The sequence below is a fragment of the Geotrypetes seraphini genome, chromosome 7, assembly GCF_902459505.1.
Source record: "Geotrypetes seraphini chromosome 7, aGeoSer1.1, whole genome shotgun sequence".
Classification (NCBI taxonomy): Eukaryota; Metazoa; Chordata; class Amphibia; order Gymnophiona; family Dermophiidae; genus Geotrypetes; species Geotrypetes seraphini.
The window spans coordinates 83,019,094-83,039,420 of NC_047090.1; the positions used below are offsets into that span (position 1 = coordinate 83,019,094).

The window sequence follows — 20,327 nt, forward strand, 5'->3', positions numbered from 1 at the left end:
TAGAATGTTGTATAAGGTGGATCTGACACAAATGCTTGAAGTTTTCTGACTTTGATGTGCAGATGTTATACTGTAGATATGAGAAATATTATTTTCCAAGTGAGATGTTTGAGAGATGAAGACACAAGTGGTTCAAAAGGAGGCTTTATTATAGCGGAAAATATAACATTGAGAACCCAAGCAATTGGAGGACTGATTGGTTGGGGATATCAGCCGTATGCTCCAGGTCAGACTAGCTGACCTGCAGTGGCCTTAGGAGTGGGTGGTCTGCCATCCAAGGGACGAGGCATTTTGGTTGTTTCAATAGGAAATCCCTGAATCCCAACTTCTACAGAAAAATTAGAAAAAACCCTTCAAGCAGTGGAAAAATAGATGGCAGATCACAAATTGAAGCTGAACACTTGACAAAACAAAATTTCTACTGCTTGAAAAGGATAAGAACCCCTCCATCACAGAACTAGAAATAAACACCTCCAAATACCCTATACAACCTACCCTAAAACTCCTAGGAGTAACAATAGACAGATGCTGTACAATGCAGACCCAAATCAACAAGACCACCCAGAAAGCATTTCTAACCATGCGCAATTTAAGAAAAATCAGAAAATTATTCGACAAAGAGCAATATAGGCTAGTGGTCAAATCCCTAGTACTATTTTGGACTACTGCAGCATACTCTATCTGGCTTGCCCTGCAACAATGATAAAACAACTACAGACAATACAAATCACTGCACTCAGATTAATCTACTCGCTAAGAAAGTTCGACCACGTCACCACGGCCTACCTAGACTCACACTGGTTACCAATACAAGCATGAATTCAATTCAAGCTATACTGTCTATTATTCAAAGCAATAAATGGCACAGCCCCCAATTACCTAAACAACCGCCTGTACCAAAACCTCACCACTAGGCAAAGAAGAACTAAGACCCCTTTCACCTACCCCCCACTCAAAGGCACCCAGCGCAAGATATTTGACAGTCTGCTGGCGACGCATGCAGCGAAACTGGACCACACCATCTCCAACCTGCTGATAACAACAAAACACTACAAATATTTTCGCAAAGAAATCAAAACCCACCTATTCAAAAAATTTATACAGATGGCTTAACCCTAACCTGGACCCCCCTCAGCGCAACTCCCCCTTCACCAGTTCCCTTCTCTTCAAAGCCTCAAGCATGTCAACTGCCTCCCCCAACTGCATATATACTGGATCTGCACTATTTCTTATTTGTGCAGCATCTTGAAATATACAGCACCATTATTCTTGTAACTTCACATGGAAATATCCAGAATTCTCTCTGTAATTATCCTGGAAATGTCCAGTTGTCTCTTTTGTAATCCGCCCAGAACTGCAAGGTTGAGGAGGAATAGAAATCAGTAATGTAATGTAATGTAATAAAGAGCATGAAATGATCATGAATATTTAAACATTTAAATATATAACGATGGGAGGGAAAATATGTGGTCTGCGCCTTAGTGCTGCTCAAAAGCGAGCACTGCATAGCTGAAGCCTGTGGAGTCTATATCTTTAATTCTTGGAGAGACTCCGTAATTAACTTCAAAGCACTGAGGGCTTAAAAAGCCTGTGAACAGTCGGGTCTTCTTCAAGGTCCAGGGACTCCAATTGTTCAGGATCCAGCTCTCCCAGACATAATGCAGCATCTCCTGCTATAAAGGATGCAGATTGGGAAAGTAAAAACATGGAGACCGAGTCCTCATCAGACAGCACCACCATCTCTTGCGCATAGCTCTCCTGAGGGGGAATTGCACCCTTAGGGAGGAGACCCTGAGGGTTCCATGTGGCCACTGCTAAACAAATATGCTTCATATACCATATCAATGAATTCTGGAGCAAAACCATACCTAGGGCACCCCGAGAGCCTTTGTACATGCTCCCATGTTCCTTTCTGGGAGTTTTGCAGCAGATGCACAGCTTTGCTTCACCAGGAACATTCTTTCACATTTTCTTGCCTCTAATCCTGAAACTCAAATCATCTGGCATCCCACACCCCCAGCGAAAGTAGGGGAGGTTAAGCCTATGGCTTCCGCCCCCTCACACATCATGCAGCATGTGAACATGATCCTCAGCCCGTCATCCAGTGCAGATCTAGTATGAATCTGATATATCATGGCTTGAGGAGTCCATCCTACCTTATTTTAAGCTAAACTGAGGTATTTTGAGGAAGAAAAAGGCTTCTATTTTTAAATTGGGAAATGCAAGATTGCCACCATGACAGTGATTTTAGCACCAAAAACAGCCCTTGGGAGCTAAATTAAGGGTCAAAATATAGCCATTTTAGAATTTCAGGGGTAGGGCAGATGTTCAGAAGTTTACTCTAGAAGAGCTATTTTGTCCAGACACCATGCAATGAGCTCCAGCACCCAAAAAATAATTTTAAAGACCCCACCTGCTTTTCTTCCAGAGGCTGTCAGCCTTATATTCACTGTGCAATGCTTGTGTTATGAGCTGCCTCGGCTGAAACTGCAGCCAGTGAAATGGAAGAACTTCTGCTTCGCAGAAGCCTGGAAATCAGATTGACTGCTTCTTTTGACTGCCTCTTAGACCCCATGGCCAGCATAGGACCTTAACCCACACCAGAACTCACACATGCATCGGGAAGAGGCAACATAGTCGGCTCTGATCCTGATGAAAAAAATTTCCACGGAGCCACTCAGCCTGCACTCAAGCCCACTGCAAACAGAACCTGGGGCAAGCCTTGCTTCCAAGGGAACGGTTCTTGAGCTCCCGAACAGTTAGTGCAGGCCAGCCAAGCGGGTGCACTGCAAAGCAATCCATCCCATGGCTACAGACTTCTGACCTCAGAGTCTGAGCTCTCCTGCAGTCAGAGATGTCCCAAAGCTGGGAACCTCTGCAGCACCAAAAGCCTCATGATTAGATAACAAACAAACCCAAATTAAAGGAAAAAATAAACTTGAGAACAGTCAGGCTTCTACCATCTCGCAACTAGAGACAAACTGAGGAATTACAGGCCAGCCCAGAGTGATGGGAGGCAGAGTGAAAAAAAGTTAATAAGGCTCTCTAGACAGAATCTCACCTGAAGGGACTGACTACCCGAATGTTCAAGAATGATGTGCCTTTTGCACTGGAAGATCTCAATAAGTTTACTTTGGAAGAAAGGTGGCAGGGGTGGAGACATTTAAATATCTATGTGGCATTATTGTACAGGACACAAGACTCTTAATTGAAAGGAAGATCTGGAATAAGGAGGTTAAAGATGAAAGTGAAAGGGGATAGACTCAGAAGTAACCCAAGGAAATACTTCATTACAGAAAGGGTGGTGAATTTGTGGAACAGTCCCAACAACTGCTTTATGTTTTGCAGCTGTTCTGGTCTGGAGATGCAGCAGCATAGGAACCAACTTTTAAAAATTATTGGGGGTGTTGAACTCATAACAAAATATACTTCCTTAAACAGACAAAGCAATTTGCTCAATGTTAGGGGGCATAGCACCCACAGAGCTGGCCCCTATGGCAGCAAAAGTGGGGGTGGCAGCAGAAGGGAGATGAGTTAAGTCATATCAGGTGATGTAGGTTTCATGTTGAGGTCTCGCTTACACATACCATGTGTTGAGAACCTATGCCATATTCTATAGGATTGAAGGAAAGCAACTTCTTTGTTTTTGTTGTTTTATAGTGGTTGTCAACCCAGTCTTAAGGGCACATCCAACAAGTTGGATTTTCAGGATATGCACAACCAATATGCATGAGACAGATCCGCATATGAAGGAGGCAATGCATGAAACCCTCTCATACATGTAGATATCATGAAAATCTGATTGGCCAGGTGTGTCCTGAGGACTGGGTTGAGAAGCACCACTTTAGACAACTGTAAAAAAATGAAGAAAGAAAGGGAAACAAAACTGAGTGAACTGACAGGAAGAGTGGCACATACTAAAAAAATGTATTCTAGAAGAGCTGTTCTGTCCAGGCACCATGCATTAAGGTCACACTACACTTGACTGATTATATCCTGCTTGTTGACAGAGAATATTTATGCATTTCTAGTATATGTGCAAGCTCAATATATAGCTGCAAAACGAGAAATATTTTTTCACTATCATTAAAACCACATTTAAAGTATACAAATTATATTTTATAAAAATAATAATGCACAATATCTTTACTTTATGCTTTTTATTTATTCTGTGTTTTTTTCCTTCTCGGACGTCTTCTAGGTCTCCTTCCTCCTCTTCATCACTATCATCTGCATTTTCTAAGAAATTAAATGTTTCAAAATCACCACCTGAGTTCCTGCAAAAAATAAAATAAATAAAAAATAAAGAGATTAGGTTCTTAACATGATAATAGAAGATTAGGTTCTTACTTTTGTAACCTTCTTTCTATTAGAAGACATAGGATTTTTCATTACAATTTGCTTCCTATGTGTATTCGGTTACAATCAACCCTTTGACAAATTTCAGATAGATTTAAAGACATTTTTATTTAATGATGCTTATAATTTAAATCAAATCGATTCACTAATGAGGAGACACATTCTGGAAGATCCTTATGTGTTTTCCTTCCTTATCTTTTCTATTTATAATTGTAGTTCTCTTTCGTGTGCTATTTTAAACACTATCCTCTGGTAAGATAATTTCATATAGATGGTTATAACCATATGGTGGGATAGCAAATTTTAATAAACTTGATTCTATATTGAAGCTTTTATCCTCCCATAATTGTGAACTTTGCAGAAGGGTGTCACTCAAATCTCTTAACTCCTCCCCTTCAACAGTGGATACCGGTACTAACTTAAGAGGGAGCTAAAGTAATCAAACTCCACTGAAACAGAAGAAAAGAAAAGGAGGGGCACGGGGAAATTCCTTGAGACAATATACATTTTTGTTCTACTCTGTAAAACGTGACAAAAGAATGATGATTAACAGTAACTCGAACTTAAGGGTAGCCAGGAACCAACCTGCTATGTGCAATAAGACCCCAAAGGAAAAAAAGGACAGCTGTAATATATATACAGGAAAAGAAGACCTGTGACGGACACCAGCAATATCCAAGGCAGTAGCAGACGAATCAGAAGACTACACACACTGGGCTGTAAAGAATCCTATCTCTTCTAACAGAAAGATTACCAAGATAAGAACATAATCTTTCATTCTGTTGCAAAGACATAGGATTCTGTACTAAAGCTGACGTACCAAAGCAGTCCCAGATATCTAGGGATGGACAGATGAGCCTGTCTGCAACACTGAGGACCCAAAAGTGGCATCCTCTCGAACCGTCACATCAAGTTTCAAGTTTATTATGGCTTGATATACCGCTTTAAATACCAAAGCGGCTTACATTGTACATCCACTCTGAAGAACCTTGTTAAAGGTATGGTAAATAGACCAAGTAGCTGCCCTATAGATTTTATCAGGTAGAACAGCTTGAGACTCTGCCCAAGAAGCAGCAACACTTATTTTATTTATTTATTTTAAATACATAATATTATTATTATTTTTTTTTTTTTAATTCTTTATTAATTTTCAAACTTACAATAAGTGTGATAAAATGTCCAAACAAATTAACAATATCTATATCACTTAATAATCATCAATGGTAACAGTGATAAATACTTAACTCCCACCCTTCCCCCCTTACCTATCAAATAAGCAATACTTATACAATACATAATTATAAAATTCCTCCCCCCTTCCCTCACAATTGAACTTAATCAGTACAATACTTTGTTAATGGCTCCCAAACATCTTGAAATTTCTTGAAACTACCCCGCTGTATTGACAGAAATCTCTCCATTTTATATATATATGACATAAGGAATTCCACCAAAAATTTTCATTTAATCTACTCCAGCTTTTCCAATTATACGTAATTTGTTGAATGGCAATCCTAGTCATTATAAGTAATAATTTGTTATTGTTTGTAGAAATCTGACTTTTTGCTCTCATTGCCATACCAAATAGCACAGTATCATATGATAATGCCACTGGGTTATCTAATAAACAATTAATATGGTCCCAAATTGATTTCCAGAAATTCATAATAAATGGACAATAGAATAATAAATGATCTAAAGTCCCTGCTTCGAGATGACAGTGCCAACATCTATTAGACTTAGAGCTATCCAATTTTTGTAACCGAACAGGGGTCCATAACGCTCTATGTAACAGAAAAAACAAAGTTTGTCTCATAGATGCTGACACTGTACATCTCATCCTCCAAGACCAAATTCGTGGCCATTGAGATGCAGTAATTTGATGCTTAATCTCAATGCTCCAAATGTCTCTAAGACCAGTGTTTAATTTCTTTTTAATAAGTCCATTTAATAATTTATACCACTGGGCGGCCTGGTGACCCAAGAAGTCTGCCTGAAAACATAGGAACTCCATACTATAATGATTATTACATAATATTATAAAAACATAATAAAGCAGACACACAAACAATCCTCAGAAATCATATCTATAAACTAATACTTCTAGAGATGAATGTGCTGAAACAGATAACTGGCAGTTTTCCACAAACAATATAAATGGTATAAATGTCTGTGTATTGAAAATCATCTCAAACAATGCTAACTGTATTGAGACATCTTTACAGAAGCTCATGTATTGTAACACCATTACAGAAACTCGTGTAAACTGCTCTGAATTGATTCCCCAGTCATTAGTAGAAGTATAGAAGCTTTCAATAAACAAACAAACAATATATGAATAAGAAATTGCCATGCAAGACCAGCTGGCAATTGAAACCTTAGAGGATTCCCTGCCTCATCTTGATTGGTAGGTCAGCACAAAAAGATGGTTGGAGAGACAGGAATTATTGGTCCTCTCTAGGTAGTGAAGGAGGATTATTTGCATGTCTAGCCCATGCAAAATCCTGACCTGTTTGACTGAATCCTTAGGGTGAAAAGCGGGCAAACAAATTTCTTGATTGACGTGAAAGGCTGAGACCACCTTCAGTAGGAAGGAAGGAATCGTTTGCAGAGAAACACCAGACTCCAGAATCCTGAGAAAAAGTTCCTTGCAGGAGAGAGCCTGTAATTCTGAGATTCGCCTTGCTGATAATATGGCCACTAGAAAAACCATCTGGACTATAAGATCCAAAAGGGACATGTCTTATAGAGGCTCGTAAGGAACCTGAGAGAGGCCCTTCAGAATGACAAAGAATGATGGAAAAGGATGATGCAAAGGAGGACACAATTTGAGCACCCCCCTCAAGAGATGTCTGGCGGCACGGCGGGGCGGGGCCGCCAGATCAATCAGCAAGCAAGGCTTTCATCTGTGTACGTGCTGAGCTCACTGCTCAGCATGGCTATTTCCTGCCGCGACGCCGGACTTGTAAACTGCATGCCTGCATCGCCAGAATTTAGGTAGGCTGTTTTCATCCCCGTGGGAGTCTCGTGCTCTATGGCTCTAAGTCTTCTTTAAGTCTTCTTACTCTGGGGCACCAGACCTCCCTCATACAAAGGCCGGGAATGCAGAGTTGGTTCCATTCTCGGTAGGGGATGCCTTGGTAGGCTCACTGCTCAGCCACTGGGAACCCAGATTCGGTCCTGTTCTGGGTGGAGGACACGTGGGGTGGGGAGGGGGCTAGTTTGTGCCATCGTGCAGGCTCACCACTCTGCCTCTGCCGGCAAAAGCATAGTCTGTCCCATTCTAGGGGGAGAAAACCTAGCAGGGACCAGGCTGCACCACAATACTGGCTTCTAGAAAGCACAATGGACTGGGGGGGGTCTAGCAGTGTGTGGCACCATTTGGACCCATGTAGACTTGCACGGCCATTCAGATGCTGACCTGAGATCCCTTTCTATCCAGCATCTGCCCCTCCCCCTCTTTCCATCCAGCATTTGCCCCTCTGTCTGCTGCTTCTGCCCAGCATCTGATCTGTCTCCTCTCTTCCTCCTTTCTGCCCCCTCTGTCATCCCATCCATCATCCACCCTTCTTTCTCCCCCTTCCATCCAGCATCTGCCCATCTTTCCCCCCTTTCAGCCCAGCATCTGCTTCATTTCTCTTTCTCCCCCTTCTATTCAGTGTCTGCTCCATCTTTCTCTTTCCACCCTTCCATCCGTATCCTCCCCTTCTCCTCCTTTCCATTCAATGTCTTCCTCCCCTCTCCTTTTCTTTACATCCATCATCTGTCTTTTTCTCTCTCCCCAGGCATTCCAGCTTGTCTTATCTTTCCCCTTTCATCCAGTGTGTCTGATCCCTCCCCATTTCTATCTACAGTCTGTCTCCTCTCACCTCCTACATCCAGTATCTACCCCCTCCCACCTGACACCTCAGCCGCCGCCAGACTGATGCAAAGCCTTCCCACCGATGTCAGCTCTGACTTCGGGGGAAGACTTCTGGGTCGGCTACATATGGCTTGCTGCAGGCTGGACTCGAATGAAGTGGTGGAAGGGAGTGCATTTTTGGACACAGAAGTCATGAGGAAGGGAGGGAAAGAGATGGGAGGGAAAGAGATGGGAGGGAGGGAATAGAGGGAGAAGGGAGGGAAAGAGATGCTGAGGTGGGGGAGGGAATAGAAAGAGAGAATTGGGTGTGGATGTGTCAATGAGCAGGAAAGAGAGATGGTTGTGTACACACGGCAAATGGAAGAAAGAGGAGAATTTTTGGTCGAAGGGAGGAAGGTACAGAATATGATAGGGAAGAAAAAGATGAGAGTGAGAAATGTGGCAAGGGAACAATGGGACAGATTGAAAGGGATGCAAGAGGGAGGAATATTGGACAGTGGTGAAGGGAATGGAGGGAGAGATGTGGCATAGTGCTGGAGAGGCGTGATAGAAGGAGAAATGTTGGGCATGGGGCTGGTGAGCAGGCACGAAAGATGAGAAAGACATAAATGCTGGACCATGATAGGGGGAACCAATGGACAGCAACAGAAGAATTTACAGAAGATGGGAAAGCGGAAAAAAGAAACTGGGACCAACTTTATGGAAAAATAAGTCTCCAGACAACAAAGGTAAAAAACGGAATTTATTGACTAAAATATGTTAGCTTTGGGAAATGTATTTGGCAAATGTCTTTGTTTTGTGTTCAAAAGAAAAGGAAATGCATTTCTGGTTTTATTTCTACAGTGTTGAAGTACTTGTTGACCCTTGCTGTGACTGGTGGGGATCCCCAAGCACCGCCAGCAGAGGACCTCCTCTAGAGATGGCCAGAACTCCCCTCCACCAAGCGCAGCAGTCGCTGGCAGCATCCATGAGCCACTGAGGTGCCAGCATCTGTGACTCAGGGACGCTACTGCTGCCTGCCAAGCTTGGCAAAAGGGACCCCCGGCCAACTGCAAAGGAAGTCCTCAGCTGACAGTTTGTGGGTTCTCATCAGCTGAGTATTTATATTATATATTTACATTAGAGGTTCTGGTAGAAACTCATTTACAAAGTATGTATTCTTCCCAATTAATATTTCCAAATTAATAAAGTCTCTTTGCTTATTTGTAAATGGGTCTCTACCAGAGCCTTTAATTTAGTAGCATAATTAAATAAAATAACTATTTCTGAAGTTTAAAGGGAAGGGTGGTGACGGAGGGGATTCCTCGCGGGGACAGGTGGGGACGGAAGGATTCCTCACGGGGATGGGTGGGATTCCTCACGGGGACGGGTGGGATTTTGGCGGGGACGGGTGAGATTTCTGTCCCCGCGCAACTCTCTAGTCAGAATCAAGTTTCAACGTCCGCAGGGATTCAGAAATAAGATCAGGAAGGCAACTGGACTTAAATAGCCTGCGCACTGCCTTATCCTCACCCAAATTGTGGACCTCAGAGCTCCGGGAATCCCCAATATCCATTAGGCTAGCCACATCAGCTGAGCCCACCAAAGAGCCGTGTGACAGCAACAGCATAGAAATTGATGCAGGCAGTGAGGCAATATCAGGAACTTGCCTCTGGCTTTCCGGCAGACCAGCAAGAGAGCAGACTGACATGCTGGAATCCAAAGGCTGCACATCCTGTCGCACCGGCACCGGAGTCTGAGGAGGGGACACAGGCACAGCCCGCTTTCGCATGAAAGCCTGATACATCATATCCACAAATTCAGGTGGAAAGTAGTCCCCGGTGGCCAGGGCCGATCTGCGGGACTCCAATTTGGAGTGTTTTGAAGACTTATGAGACTTATCTCCGGAACTACACTTGCGTTTCGCAGAAGCGCCCTCCTCACCCAAATTTGGCATCCTGGACGCTGGAAACGCATCACCGGTGGAATCAGAGGCAATTAGAACCTCCCCGGAGGATAATGCGGCATCCACGCACAGTTTACACCCCTCGCGGGCCGCGGCACACGGCTGCGAATCTGCAAGCCATCCGCCACATTTAAGGCATGAATCCATGCCATCCTGTCCTGAGGTGGCCATCTGTGAAGTTTGGAGCAAAAACAAAGTTTCTAAGTCCACAAAAAATACAATTTTAAAATTTCAAAGAAAATCCAAGATGGCCGCCGCAGGTGCCGATTTTGACAAAAAAATTGCCTTTAAAAACACAGGAAAATGCGAAAAATGGCGAAATTAGGATTTTAAAGGTGGGGGAATCAGGGCATGCAGGGAAACCCCCCAAATCCAGAAAACTCAGTGACTCACAGGCACCACAGAGACATGTGATGCAATGAAAGTCTATGGCAGCCTGTAAACACAGTACAAGCAAGGAGATCAGTACCTCAGGAGCTGAATAAACTGGATATTTCAGGTCTTCTGACGGCTTCACCTTCCCTGCCACCACAGATCACGACCACCAGGACCCCTCAGGGAAATCAGGGAAGACACGCGGAGCAGTTCTGATCCCAGTGTACCTCCTCGGAACCACAGCAGCCTGTGCTCTACCCCTTTGCGGACGAACCAGGGGAGAGATGGCTCCCGAACCTGGAGACCTGATCCAATCTGCAGGCTGTCCAGAGGGCTTACTGCAGTTTCAGGCTTAAAGAGTACCCTCCGGAAACAGACAACTTTAAAATGTCTGCGATCTCCCGCCGAAAGATCACTCGCACCAAGTTGATCTGCAGCACGTGGACAAATCCGTGAAAAAAAATCAAAAAGAACTAGGAAGATAAAACAAATCACAAGCAGAATTAACTGAGATGATAGCATGCAGAGAAGCTGCAGAACAAATTGGGCAAGAGAGGAAGCTCCCGGATTTAAGTGGGCAGGAGCCTTTCTTCTTTGAATAGTGACCCCAAAGAATTTAAGGGCCTAACTTTGAGATGTTCCTTTGAAAACTAGAGCTGAGCTCCAAAATGTATTAGAAGTTGATTCTATAAGAAACCACCTAGTTTTAGGCCATATGAATGCACATACATGGAGGTAGTTAGCTATTTCTCTGAGTAAGTGGCCACTTACATGTGCAAATAACCTCTCATACAATATCGACTAGTGGAAAGGTACTGGGAAGGAGCTGGCCGGCATGGTACATATGACTATCAATGACATAAAAAGGTAAAGGAGGAAGGATCTGGGATAAAATTATAGGTAGAAAGTTGAAATTTTAGAATCTTCTTTTTCCACATGAAAGACCCTAGAGAGGAAGGCAGAGCTCCAGAATCACAGTAAGTGGATGAGAAAATGCTGAGACAGCTTAATGTTTGTTAGGGACTGTACATTGTTTTGGGGAAAGGGAGCTTTTCCCTAAAGCAGAAGAAAAGAAAGTTAAGCAGAATCTCAGGACGGGTCACCCTCGGAAGGACGATGGGCTGGGGCCTGGCGTTGCGGCCGACCCTGGCCTCCAGTGGAATGCTGTCATCTTGGTTGAGATCTCAGCATGCCCAAAAGATAAGCAGGAACGCCACTTCCAGCAGATGAAACCGGGGCATCAAAATCTACCTCAGGGAAAATCTGAGTAACATCCCTGCTTATCTTTTGGGCATGCGGAGATCTCAACCGAGATGGCAGCGATCCACTGGAGGCCGGGGTCGGCCACAACGCCAGGCCCCAGCCCGTCGTCCTTCCAAGAATGACCTGACCTGAGATTCTGCTTAACTTTCTTTTCTTCTGTATTTGTTTGAGAACATGTTGTTCCCCATTTCTGGTTCTGCTCCTCTGTCTGTGCTCTGATTTCTATTTCAGGGCATCCTCTCAAATCACTATTTCTTTCCTCCTCTCTTCTTCACTTCTTGCCCTATATACATATTTCACATTCAACTTTCCTTCCATTATTTCTTCCTCCTCATATATATCTGGTTTCTCTCTCTTCCCTTCCACTTCATCCATGGGTACCATTTCCTCCAGTCTCCCCTCCGCTCTATGGGCACCATCTTCTCTGTTCCTTTCCCCTCCACATACACCATATATTCTCTCTTATCTTCCCTTCCTCTCCTCATCCCTCTATGAGCACCATCTCCTCCCTTCTCTTCCTCGCCATAGGCACCATCTCCCTCCCCTCCGCTTTATGGAGACCATCTCATCCCTTCTCCCCTCCCTAGTGGTGTAGTAAAGGGGGACAAACTGCCCCGGACAACATCCACACGGGGGGCGGGGCGCCTGGGCCTCTCCTCCTCTCTGCCCCCCCCCTGTACCAGTTTAAATGTTCGCTGACATGAGCAGCATCTTCCATATTGTTATGCTTTAACTAAATTTTAAGTTTTATGCCAAGCTCCGCACCACCATGAGTGAATCTCTTCATTAAAGCAGTCAATAAATCCCAATAAATAATATTTTTTCCAGAGCTACAATGTATGTTTCAAATTGTTTAGTGACTATACTGAAAGTCACAGATACTATTTTTTAACCTGAAGTGGCCACTAGTGGAAACAAGATATTGGGCTAGATGGACCATTGGTCTAATCCAGTATGGCTATTCTTGGGATAGCACCAGGCCAACAAATAAATATCTATTTAAAGCTAGCTTCACTGTCATTGAATTCAAGCAGACCAAGGGCTTCTGGAGTTACTAGACCACACAGAGCAGGAGACAGTATTGATGTAAAGAGCCTCAAAAAAACAAAAAGAGAGATGAAAATACTATAAGGTCTAAAAATATCCTTCTTCAACTATTTCATTTTTTCCAATTTGTGGTTTCCAAATATATTTGATATATGTTATGTTTCTATGAGAAAGAGATAATGGTACTGCGGATGGGCAGACTAGATGGGCCATTTGGCCTTTATCTGCCATCATGTTTTTATGTTTCTAATATTTATCTATAAGCATCCTCCTGTTTCTTGAGGCCCAAGCATACCATTTAGAATTGATTCTTAATTCTGTAAAGTTTAGACAGGAGGTCTTAACTGGAAAATCTTACTATAAAATATCCATGGCACAAAATTTTCTAATACTTGCTACCTTACACTCCCATGAAGACTCTTCTTTCACACAGAAAGAAGTAGCTTACTCTGAATTCTTTTCCCTTAGCTATTAATTTTGAGTCTACCTATGATATAGCTTCTTTTTTTGTTTTTACACAAAGCTCCATCCTTGTTGCTTAGGCTATTGAGATCTTTAACTTCTTTACCAAAGACTGAACATCTTCAAGTACCGGATGCAGATGTTTTAGCTAATTATTTTTTTTTTGAGGGGGGATATTAAGATATCATGATCTATAACATTGAATGCTTCAGACAGATCAAATTGTAAAAGAACTGCAGAGCACTTTTTGCTTAACAAATTTTGGACCTTAGAGACAGGTTAATGGCCGAAAGCCATGTTGAAAAGAATGTAGTACAGAAAATTTGTTCAGTAACTCAAGAGTTGTTGTTTTGATACTATAGACTCTAATAATTTGATTAATTTTGGAATATTAGTGATTGGACAGTAACTTGCTGGAACCAGAGGATCTAATGTGGAAGATTTTATTAGTGGAGTGAACATAATCTGCTCCATGGATGAAGAAAAAAAAATCTATGATCTAAGAAATGGTTCATTAAAGATGTAATTTCATCTAGCAGCCTCTAAAGGAAGATTTTGAAAGATGATTGGAGGACAAGGGTCTAGAGGTGGATGAACTTAGTTTATTTAATAAAGAGACAATTTGGTCTTCTGTGTGACTATAAAAAGAGGACCAATATCTGTCTACTGGGGAAGATATCATGTACATCTAGGTGAGCAGTAATTGCAGAAAAGTCTCCTGATAAAAAAAGAAAGCATATAGTAAAAATGTTATAATCTTCTCTCTCAATTAGGTATGGATGGCAAGGTTTTGAGCTGATTTCGAGGCTGTCTGGCTTGTAGGTCATATATAGTTAACTTTAATGGAAAAACATATTCTGCCTGGTTTCCAACCTGTGGTGTCCCTCAGGGATCCCCCCACTGTCACTGATACTATATGACTAGATTGAGTACCGTATTTGCCGGCGTATAAGACGACTTTTCAGTACCTTAAAATCCTCCCCAAAGTCGGGGGTCGTCTTATACGCCGGGTACTGTTTACATTCCCTTACTTTACATGCCCTAACATCTCCTTCCTTACCTCCTGTCTGACTTCTCTGACTTCTAATACTGTTAAAGGAAACCTTAATAACTAAAGGTTTAAGCACTGTTACTAGCGATCCAAGCTGGTCTGACATAAACGATGCTAATTCCCCAAATAATGGAAATCATTATTCACCTATAAATATTAGCAAACAGGAGGATCTGGAGCCAGAATCACGTTCTATACGATACGCCCCTGGGTCGGCTCTGCTTACAAAACCCAACTGGTGTGGGAGGGGTACAATTTGCTGCTTCTTCAGACCAGAGCCCGGGGGCCCCGCCTTCTGCACTTTTCCCCCGCCCACCAGCCCGCCTCACCTTTTGCCTCCGCCTACCACGCAGCAGGCCGTCAAAGCGCAACCAATGAGAGGAGACTAAGCTCGCTCGCCCACCAGTGAGCCCGCGCGATGGATTGAAGTCGTGTTGCCGGCCGGGTTAAGCTCGCCCTGGGGTTCGGAGAGCGAGGCGTGCTACGGGGGAGGGGAGCCGGTGCCGGGATGTGGTGGTTAGACGGAGCGCTGTTCCGGCTCGTCCGGTGAGTAGTGGGTCCGCCGGCGGGCTTTATCCTTTCTGCTCCGCTTCCTAACTGTGGGGGGTCTGGTGATAATAAGGTCTTTTCTTAGCCAGTTTATTTAAAAAGATAAATAAACCAGGTTTTGCTATAGGAATGCGTGCACATGTCGGGTCTGTGCAGCTCTGGGGGGAGGGGGTAAGTAAACATTTGAATTAAAATTGTTGAAATAAATTCTGATGTTCTTTTAAGTTTTATTTGTTGTGCAGAAGGTGTGCGGAAGAAGGGGTAGTCTTATACGGCGAGTATATAACAAACTCTATATTTTAACTGTAAAAGTTGGGGGGTCGTCTTATACGCCCAGTCGTCTTATACGCCCAGTCGTCTTATACGCCGGCAAATACGGTACTTTTTCTTTGGGCCAAGGGAAATTTCTCTTTACATATGCTGATGACATCTTCGTATTACAGGAAGTTAGTTTGAATCGGAGTTCTTTTTCATCAAACATTTGTGCCTGTATCCCAAGGTTACAGCACTGGTCATCTCAATCCCCGATGAAGTTGAATCCAACTAAAACTAAATTACTTTGGTTTGGGCCAGAACATCAGGATCTTCCTGATAAAGTTTTTCTGGAATTTGGTGAACCGTTCCTTGTTAAAAGATTTTCTAGAGTTACTAATTGTCATTTTAGACTGTACTATGTATTTCCTTCCAACAGCAGATAAATAATTTAGTTAGAAAATGTTTCCTTTGTCTACAGTGTCTTAAATCAGTACGTGCTTTATTTTCTCAACATGCAAAATCGCAAACTTGCACAAAGATATCAAAATAATGTAAACCAAAGTCAGACCTCCCCTATATATATGTTCAAATCACAATAGTTCCTCAGAATGCCACACAATAAAGTAGTGTGGTAGCCGTCCTCACTGGAACATTTTTTTGTGAATATTGAACTAATGTGCAACTTCTTGTTATGTCTTGTACTAAGTTATAAAAATTTATAAAGTGTCAGTGCATTATTTATAAAGCATAATGGTCTCTATAGTTCTATTTAGTGCATAGTAAATAACTTAGCTTTAAACCGGGTCTGCCTCATTCCCCCACCAAAATTTTCTTCAGGGTCGGGGAAAGAGAGAGCAGAATTATCCAGATTTTTAGCAAACGCTAAGTCTCTATGTTGATTGCTATGCAGTATTCCAGATGTGGGTGCACCATTGCTCGATACAGTGGCAGGATAACTTCCTTCGTTCTGGTAGTGATACCTTTTTTGATAATGCCCAACATTCTGCTCACTTTTTTTGAGGCCGCTGCACATTGCGCTGCCGGCTTCATTGTGTTATCCACCAATACCCCCAGATCTTTTTCTTGGCTGCCTTCCCCGAGTACCCTCCCTCCCAACGTATAGCTGTACATGGAGTTCCCCTTCCCTATGTGCAAGACCTTACATTTCTCCACACTGAAGCTCATCTGCCATTTTTTTGCCCACTCACTCAGTTTGTTCAGGTCGCTCTGCAGTTCTATGCATTCCTCAACAGTTCTGACCCTGCTGGAGAGTTTTGTGTCATCCGCGAATTTGATAACTTCGCACTTCGTCCCCGTTTCTAGATCATTAATAAATATATTGAACAGCAATGGTCCCAGCACTGACCCTTGCGGACCTCTATCCAGTCAGAGTAGTGCCCCTTTACTCCTACCCTCTGCTTCCTGCCCGCCAGCCAATTTTTGATCCATTTGTGCACGTCCCCTTCCACCCCGTGACTCTACAGTTTCTTCAGTAGGCGTTCATGGGGCACCTTGTCGAAGGCTTTTTGGAAATCTAGATATACGATGTCTACGGGGTCACCTTGGTCCAATTGTTTACTTATCCCCTCAAAGAAATGCAGTAGATTCGTCTGGCATGATCGGCCTTTACAGAAACCATGCTGGCTTGATCTCATCAGATTATGTTTTCCTATATGCTCATTGATACCTTCCCTGATCAGTGATTCGGCCTTCTTCCCTGGAACAGAGGTTAAGCTCACCGGTCTGTAGTTTCCCGGGTCGCCTCTCGATCCTTTTTTGAAGATCGGCGTAACATTCGCTATCTTCCAGTCCTCCGGGATTACCCCTGTTCTCAAGGACAGGTTGCAAATATGCCTCAGTAACTCTGCTGTTTCATCTCTATCCACTCAGTCGGGATGGATATGGCAACGAAGGCAGAGGGGCTGGAATCGCTATGGGTCAAACTGCAGGGAAACAAGGGTGCAGGCATAAAACTGGAGCTGTACTATCGCCCACCTGGTACGCCAGAAGGAGTCGGACACGACTTGGAAGCGGAATTGAGACAGGAATGCAGGACTGGAAGTGTAACAGTGATGGGGGACTTCAACTACCCGGGAATAGACTGGAGTACGGGCCACTCCAACTGCACTAGGGAAACAGGATTTGTAGAAGCTGTGAGGGACTGCTTCATGGAGCAACTAGTCAAAGAACCGACGCGAGGGGGTGCTACTCTTGACCTCATCCTAAACGGATTAGGGGGGCCTGCAAGAGGGGTAGAAGTGGGAGGACCACTAGGCAACAGTGATCACAACGCGATCAGATTCACATTAGAAAGGGGGACACCCATAGTAAGGAGGACCGCAACAACTGCGCTCAACTTCAAGAAAGGGAACTATGTTGCTATGAGGGAAATGGTGGGGAGGAAGCTCAGAAACATCTTTAGGATGGAGACTGTGGGAAGCGCCTGGACCCTATTCAGGGACACCCTTAAGGAAGCACAAAGAATGTACGTCCCCAGTTTCAGGAAAGGCTGCAAGAACAAGTGATCAAAGGACCCGGTTTGGATGTCAACTGAAATAAAGAGGGCAATAAATGACAAAAAAGTATCCTTCCGGAGATGGAAAAAGGACCCAACGGAGGAAAATCACCAGGCGCACAGGAAATGCCAAAAGGAATGCCACCAAGAGGTTAGAAAAGCGAAAGGGGAATACGAAGAGGGGCTGGCCAGGGAGGCGAAAAACTTCAAGGCATTCTTCAGTTACGTAGAGGGGAAGCGACCAGCGAGAGAGGAGGTGGGGCCGTTGGACGATGGGGATAGGAAGGGAGTGATTAAGGAGGATAAAGAGGTAGCTGAGAGGTTGAACACGTTCTTCTCGTCGGTTTTCACGAGCGAAGACACATCTAATATACCGGACTCAGAGGAGCTCATGAGTGGGGAACAGGCTGAAAAATTGGAGCACATAGAGGTAAGTAAGGAGGATGTCCTCAAACAGATAGACAGGTTAAAATGCGGTAAATCACCGGGCCCGGACGGGATCCACCCAAGGGTTCTGAAGGAACTAAGACAAGAAATAGCAGGCACAATCCAGCATGTTTGCAACCTATCCTTGAAAACTGGTGAGGTACCAGAGGACTGGAAATTGGCGAATGTCACACCTATCTTCAAGAAGGGATCGAGGGGTGACCCCGGGAACTACAGGCCGGTGAACCTGACTTCAATTATAGGGAAGATGGTGGAAGCTATGATCAAGGACGGCATTTGCGAGCACATCGAGAGGAATGGCCTACTGAGAACAAGCCAGCACGGATTCTGTAAGGGAAGGTCGTGCCTAACAAACCTTCTGTACTTCTTTGAGGGAATAAGCAGTCGGGTGGACAATGGGGAACCCATAAACATCATTTACCTCGATTTTCAAAAGGCTTTCGACAAGGTGCCACATGAAAGGCTGCTTAGGAAGCTGTGGAACCACGGGGTGGGAGGGGATGTGCACAGATGGATCAAGCACTGGTTGTCGGGTAGACTGCAGAGGGTCGGAGTGAAGGGCCAATATTCTGACTGGCGGGGAGTCACTAGCGGTGTGCCACAGGGATCGGTGCTGGGGCCGTTACTCTTCAACATATTTATCAATGACCTGGAAAAGGAGGCAAAGTGCGAGGTTATAAAATTTGCAGACGATACCAAACTGTGCGGTAGAGTTAGGTCCAGGGAGGAGTGTGAGGACCTGCAAAGGGACCTGGACAAGCTGGAAGACTGGGCAAACAAATGGCAAATGCGCTTTAACGTGGAAAAATGCAAGGTCATGCATATAGGGAAAAAGAACCCGTTGTTCAACTACAAATTGGGGGGGGGGCATTGTTGGGAGACAGCAGACTTGAGAAGGACTTGGGTGTGCTGGTGGATGCATCACTGAAGCCATCTGCACAGTGCGCAGCAGCCTCGAAAAAAGCCAACAGGATGCTGGGCATCATAAAGAGGGGCATAACAACCAGGACGCGGGAAGTCATCATGCCATTGTATCGAACGATGGTGCGTCCACATCTGGAATACTGCGTTCAGTATTGGTCGCCACACCTCAAGAAGGACATGGCGGTACTTGAGAGAGTCCAAAGGAGAGCAACGAAACTGGTAAAAGGGCTGGAACACTGCCCATACGCCGAGAGGTTGGATAGGCTGGGGCTCTTCTCTCTGGAAAAAAGGAGGCTCAGGGGAGATATGATAGAGACCTTCAAGATCATGAGGGGCATAGAGAGGGTGGATAGGGACAGATTCTTCAGACTGAAGGGGACAACAAGTACGAGGGGGCATTCGGAGAAACTGAAGGGAGATAGGTTCAAAACAAATGCAAGGAAGTTTTTTTTCACCCAAAGGGTCGTGGACACTTGGAATGCGCTACCGGAGGAAGTGATCAGGCAGAGTACGGTACAGGGATTCAAACAGGGATTGGACGGATTCCTGAGGGATAAAGGGATCGTGGGATACTGAGAGAGGTGCTGGGATGTAACACAGGTATAGAAAGCTAACCAGGTAATAAGTATAGAAACCCAACAGGTCGTGCATGTGCAAGACGGGAGGGTTAGGACTACGATGGGAAGACAGGACTTCAATGAGAAACCAAAGTGGCAAGGGAGCCCCTTCTGGTGATTCAGACAGGTCGTGACCTGTTTGGGCCGCCGCGGGAGCGGACTGCCGGGCAGGATGGACCTATGGTCTGACCCGGCGGAGGCACTGCTTATGTTCTTATGTTAATACCATAACAGCAGTATACTGTACTGTCTTGAAGAAAGATTTGGCCTCTTGAAAGCTAATTGAAAAATGGATTAGTCCAATAAAATGGTATTTTTTTATTTCTCATTATTTGTTTTATTTCTATTTGTTAATTTGTAAAGTGGTGATTGTTATGTAGCAGTTTTTTCAAATTTATAACTACTGTCTTTATATTTTGCACAGTATTAGGGGACATGTCAATGTTTCTGTGGTGTTGCATTGCATGCAGAGTCTGGTTTCTTGGTTCAGTTTAACTTTTGTCTACATATTTCCATTTTTAGTTTGTGATTATTCCATATTGGGCAAGGTTGTATCTGTGTTCTGTGTGTATGAAAAGGACATGGCTTTCTGTTAGCATCGACTGTACAGGATCGATTGACTGTGCAGGATCTGGCTTGTTTAGATTAACAGTGTG

The 20,327-nt window shown here is 43.9% G+C and overlaps 1 protein-coding gene across 4 annotated transcripts in view; it reads right to left on the reverse strand.

The window, feature by feature from the left end:
• Positions 1-20,327, reverse strand: part of STRN3 (striatin 3) — a 317,039-nt gene that overhangs the window by 166,468 nt on the left and 130,244 nt on the right. For all 4 annotated transcript variants that reach the window (XM_033950963.1, XM_033950965.1, XM_033950962.1 and 1 more), the window contains one exon: positions 4,151-4,277. In XM_033950963.1, the coding sequence (XP_033806854.1) occupies positions 4,151-4,277 (127 nt within the window). The remainder of the gene's footprint in view (positions 1-4,150; positions 4,278-20,327) is intronic.